This window comes from Triticum aestivum, chromosome 5B (assembly GCF_018294505.1).
Source record: "Triticum aestivum cultivar Chinese Spring chromosome 5B, IWGSC CS RefSeq v2.1, whole genome shotgun sequence".
NCBI lineage: Eukaryota > Viridiplantae > Streptophyta > Magnoliopsida > Poales > Poaceae > Triticum > Triticum aestivum.
This window is the reverse complement of record NC_057807.1, coordinates 316,344,954-316,350,462: the sequence shown is the minus strand read 5'-3', so window position 1 is coordinate 316,350,462 and position 5,509 is coordinate 316,344,954. Positions and strand designations below refer to the sequence as shown.

The window sequence follows — 5,509 nt, the reverse complement described above, 5'->3', positions numbered from 1 at the left end:
GCCGGCTGGGTGGCCTTCCACTTGTGATCTCCTGGTTGCTGTCGTCGACTGGTGTCACCAGCCGGAGTCCGAGGCGCCTGAGGGGCCACCTTGCCGGATGCATCAACCAGGATTTCCGCCTTCATGGAGGAGTCGGCCGTGGCATGCTTGTCGGCGATGACCAGCAGCTCATCGAGGGTCTCGGGCTCGTCGCAGAGGAATCGGTGCTTGAGGAGGGTGCCCTCTCGGCAACCGGCGGTGAAGTACTCGATCGCCTGCACCTCGTGCACGCCTTCGCAGGAATTGCACACCTCGGTCCAGTGCGTGAGGTAGTCGCGAGTCGACTCTGTGAGTCCTTGAACGCACAAGGAGAGCTGTCGGGGCTTGGTAGCCCGCTTGTGGGTGCTGGTGAAGTTGCGAATGAAGACCTCGGTGAAATCAACCCAGCTGTTAATGTTGCGGGGCTTTAGGCTGTTGAGCCACGTCCGGGTGGTGCCCTGAAGCATGAGCGGGACGTACTTCACGGCAACGCGCTTGTTGCCGTTCGCTATACTGACGGCCGTGGAGTAGTCGACCAGCCAGTCCTCCGGCTTCACGGGTCCGGTGTACTTGGGTGTGTCTCGCGGGAGGGTGAACCCTTTAGGGAAGGGCTCATCTCGGATTCGGGGGCCGAAACAGGGAGGGCCCAGCGCATCTTCTTCTTCGAGCACCAGGGATCGGTTGAGACGATCTATCCGATGGCGAGCATCATTCTCTCCGACTCCCTCCCGACGGCCAAGGCGGTCGCCGAGTGTCGGATGCGTGACAGGAGGCGGGGTGGGGTATCTTGCTCCACGAGGTGGGGAAGGCGGCAAGTCGCCTTGCCCCTTTACTGTGCGAGGGCGGCCGTCTTCGTCCCGCTCGATGGAGAGGCGTGTCCGACTGCGGCTGGCAGTCGGCTCGTTGCCCTTTCCTCCGCGGGCGCCACTAGTCGGCGTCCGGGAGGTCGCCCCATGATCTCGGCGTGGGGGCGGCTCGTTGTTTCGTCCGGGTGGGACTTCGGCGCGGCATGCGACCTCGTGCTGCGCGGCTGCCGCGTCCAGGAGCTGCTGGACTCGCTCCGTCATGAGGCGGCGCTCGTCGCCGTCGCATTTGTCCAGCTCATCCGTTACCGCCTGGGCGGCCCGGATGTTTTCCGCAGGTGTGGCATAGACGGGGCGCTCTGCCCCGAACATGCTGGCGACGGTCGCGCCACGCTACCGAACTGTGCCGAGGCGGCTATGCCCCTCAGGAGCCGGCGTGCCGCCTACGGCCCGGTCCATCTCGCGCCGATAGGCGTCCGAAAGCCGGCGCATGCTGGCCAGGCGGCCAATATTTTCGAGAAGCTGGAGGTGGCGTGCCTCCAGCGCCTCAGCGTCCGCGCCCTCGGGATGGGCGCCGTGAGGTCGCGCAGAGCGGCGTCGTGGGGATCTTGAGTACACCCGTCCGAGCGCCCCTCGCTGTTGATGACGAGCACCTCCGTGACGGTGCTCCCGTCGCTGTACTCGCGAGGAGGCGGCTCGTCGTAGACCACCACGTTGGTGGGGAACGCGTCGAGCGACGCCGTGTCGGAGTCGACGATCATCGGATCGGTCGAGCCGACGGACTCCAGGTCCGCAGCAGGCTCGCTGGCGACATGGAGCTGGTCGAGGAGGCTGACGAGGTGGCTCTCAGGGCAGCTTGTGCCCGCGTCAGAAGCAGGTTCGTCGGAGAGGTCGATCTCGCCGACGAGGTCAGCGAGGCAGCTTGCCGCGCAGGCAATCTCCGCACCGTGCAGCGCGTCGGGGCTGACACCGTCGGGCGTGCTGGGTTGGCTTTGCTCGCCAGGAAGGAACAGGGTTCCCGTCCAGAGCAGATCTCCGGGAGACGGTGCACCTCGCCCCACGGTGGGTGCCAAATGTCGGGGGTTGGGTGCGACATATGCCAATGGATGGCTTATCATGGTGGGAGCGAGTAGAATGTCGCCGGTGCCTGGAAGCGGGATGAGGCGTAGACACATACGCCGACGAACTTTACCCAGGTTGGTGGCTCTCCGTGGAGATAATACCCCTACTCCTGCTCTGCGGGGTCTCCGCATAATCACTAAGGCACTAGTGATACAAAGTGCTCCTTGAGCTGTGTCTAGGGGAAGGAGAAGGCAAGGCTAGCTCTCCCCGGCCCTAGGTTTCTGGCTAGTTCTCTCAGAGTGGGAACCCTTTGCATGGGTGGCCTGGGGGGTTTATATAGGCCTACCCCCAGGGGTACAATGGTAATCTGGTCGGCTGCCGGGCCCGGCCGTCAGTGTCTCCGGCCTCCGGCTTCTCCGCCGACCGCTGGGGCCTTCCGCCTGGTGGGCCCTGCCGACTGGTTGGTGGCTGTTCACTGTAGCCGTATCCCCAGTGACGGGGGCTTGGTCATCTTTAGCGTGGCTACAGTCCCACCGCCTGGTGGGAGGACACTGTAGCCACACCTGGTCTTGTCAGCTTAATGGCTTGCTCACCTCGGGGCAAGGGACGGCCGCCTGCTGGAGGTCGGCCCCTCTCTGATCCACCTGGTCGAACTTCCGCCGTCTTCTTTGGGGTCACTGTCCGATAGGGCCCGCCTCTGGCGGGCTGTACCGACAGGCCGTCGTGGGGAACAGGACTCCGCATGCTAGGAGCAACGTGAGGATAGAGACGGCACAGTGCTCCGTCGTGTGGAGATCTCCGTCTGTATGGAGCACTGTAGCCACGCCCATCTCGAGCGTGGGAGGCGACGTGCTTCACTGTAGCCATACTTCGTCTTGTACTCCTGATGGGAGCTCGGCCGCCCCGTAGTCGTGAAGTAGCCGCCTGCCTGTAGCCGCCCTCTCTGGAGGGCGGCCGCCAGGAGCCGGCCACTCGGAGCGTCGTTGTCTTGGGTAACCCGCCCTCTGGCAGCCGGCCGCAGATGGCGGAGTTTCGGCTTGAGGCTCAGTTAGTCGGAGCTGGTCTAAAGTCTTGATAAATTTTGAGTCTCGTGTGAGCCTACCCGTGACTCATTACTCCGACAGAGAGAGCGAGCGCGCGCGTTAGCTGTGTGATAATTTGGAGCAAGAGCAAATGCGTGGAAACTTCTGCCGCATTAGCACCGAGCAGAGAGTGTCAACCACTAATACGATATTGAGCTTCAGGGAGGAGCAGCAGCCAGCTCGAGCGTTTGGCACAGAGCCAGGCGCGTCAATAATTCAGTATAGAGAATGTACTGTTTGATTGGCTGATTACTTGTTTTGTCCCATTTGGCCACATTTCTCTCTCCAGACCCTTCGTTGCTGCTTCCCTCGTCCCTCTCTTCTCTCTGCCAGCCTATAAATGGCCAGGACGTCTCCTTGCTGCTCATAAGAGGCGGCTCGTCTGTTGCATCTGTCACATTGCACGAAAGCAAAACCACTCTTCAAGAGTAGCTAGTCTGCTTAGTCTGCTGCAAATCTAGCTAAAAGGACAAATCGACTAGAGGTTGTGTGGGATTTGGTGCAAGTCGCAGGATGGTTAAGGTATGTTACCTGCTTGTCTTGTTCCAGGACAAAGTGTTCAGTTTGCTCAATTTTGTGCGTCGTTCTGAATTTTTTTGTATTTGTTGCAGCAAAAGATTGTCCTCAAGTTGGCTCTGGATGATGAGAGGAAGAGGAGGAAGGCCTTCAAGGCTGCCGTTGGCATGTCAGGTATGAACAAGCCACAGATAACAGTTAATCGGTTAATCCGTAATCCGTCGTTCCATCTTCTTGTGCTTACGAGGAGGTGCTCAATTCAATTCCTCAGGCGTGACATCCGCGGCGATGGAGGGGGAAAAGATCATCATCGTCGGGGATGGCGTCGACCCGATCTCGCTGACGACGATGCTCCGGCGCAGCCTAGGCTACGCAGAGCTCCTCAGCGTGTCCTCCGGCGACGACAAGAAGAAGGACGGCTACGGCGCCGCCTACGGGTACGGCGCCGGCGAGAAGAAGAAGGACGGCTATGGATACGGCGGCGACGGCGGCGGGAGCTTTGGCGGCAAGGAGGGTGGCGGTTCCAAAGGTGGCGGCGGCGGCGGCTACTCTCAAAACGCGGCTGCGCCGATCACGTACCCCGCGTATCAGCAGTACAACGCCATGCCGTCCTACCCGGTTTACTCCTCCTACCCTGCTCCTCCTGCTTATCAGCATCAAGAACAGGATCCTGGCTGCAGCATTATGTAGTAGCATAGTTGTTAGTTAAGGAGAGATGATGAGTCGGCGAGAGATCAGGAGAGTTGCGAGCTGTGTTCAGGCCATGATTGATGGCCTGACCCAGAAGTTGGCTGAGAGAGGAGAGCGATGTTGGCTGCCTGAGCACTGAGCAGTACGCATGTACAGTACAGGTTGGTTGGATCAGCAATGGTGGTTTGGAGCGTAGTAACAGATTGTACAGGAGGAATGAATAAAAGGAAACTCAGGGTATCTTTTTTTGAGGGGTAGAAACTCAGGTGTTTGCAAGAATAGAAGCACAAGATGCAAAATTACTCATACGGCGCGAGATGCATCAAAATCATGACGGGCTTATAACTGACTAAAAGTATCTCCAATGGCAGCCCTATTTTTGGGGGGTAGGATCATCTGCAGTATGCAGTACAATCACTGCCCTGTGGACCCAGGAAAGGTCAAAAAAGGCCTCCAACAGCTGCCAAATCTTAAAATAAAATTTTAGAAAAACTAGGCAGCATTAAAAAGAGGCTCCTCGTGCGGCAAATTTGGGACACTTCGGCGGATGCCCAAAAACGTGAGGCTGCTTTCGGACGCCTGCATGCGGCCGGAAACTCTCGAATCCGCCCGCCGGCTAGCTGCCGTGCATCATGGCCGGCTCGTCCGACCCCGCCGCCGACACCAATACGCTCCATGCCGCTCACACCCTATTTTAGGGCAGCTGTTGGAGCAGTTTTGCCCTATTTTGTACCGCCTTTTGTGCTTTATTATAGGGTTGATGTTGTAGATGGTGCTGCTCGTGCCAAAAAAAGGAAAAAATGTTTTTGTGCCCTATTATGGGGCTGCTGTTGGAGACGGCGCTTGCTCGTGCAAAAAAAAGGCGCTTTTGTGCTCTAAATTTTTTACTTCACCATGTTTTCGTGCCCAAAAATAGGGCTGTGGTTGGAGATGCTCTAAAGTCTCCATTTGCCCACCATCAAAATCACGACAGAATTACTGCACTAATCTAATTGACTAAAATCATGCAAAATGCAATGTTTTTCCCTTTCCGTTTTGGGTTGGACAAAAGTGTAGTGCAAAGTTATAAAGTTCTCCTATGTACAGAGAAAAGTTTCTTGATTTCAACAAGAAGGTATCAAAAATTTAGTTTAAAAGGTCAAAATACCTTGTCGAGAAGCTGATCTTAACTTCAGTTGGAGGCTTCGGAATTATGTCAAAAGATCGCTCAACGCCGTTCAAAGTTCAAAAAAATTAGTTGAATTATGTCTATGTGTTAGTTAAACATTTGGGGGTTTGTTGAGACTCAAGAAAGTTTCAATTTATAACTTTCAAGTTTCATGTGGGAAGCTCTTAATT

The 5,509-nt window shown here is 56.9% G+C and overlaps 1 protein-coding gene across 1 annotated transcript; it reads left to right on the top strand.

The window, feature by feature from the left end:
* The first annotated feature begins 3,346 nt into the window (after positions 1-3,346).
* LOC123116034 (keratin, type II cytoskeletal 1) lies at positions 3,347-4,413 on the top strand. Its single transcript, XM_044537048.1, has 3 exons — positions 3,347-3,487; positions 3,577-3,655; positions 3,753-4,413. Exons 1-3 carry the CDS (start codon positions 3,479-3,481, stop codon positions 4,169-4,171), a joined length of 507 nt encoding a protein of 168 aa, XP_044392983.1. The 5' UTR covers positions 3,347-3,478; the 3' UTR covers positions 4,172-4,413.
* The last annotated feature ends 1,096 nt before the right edge of the window (positions 4,414-5,509 follow it).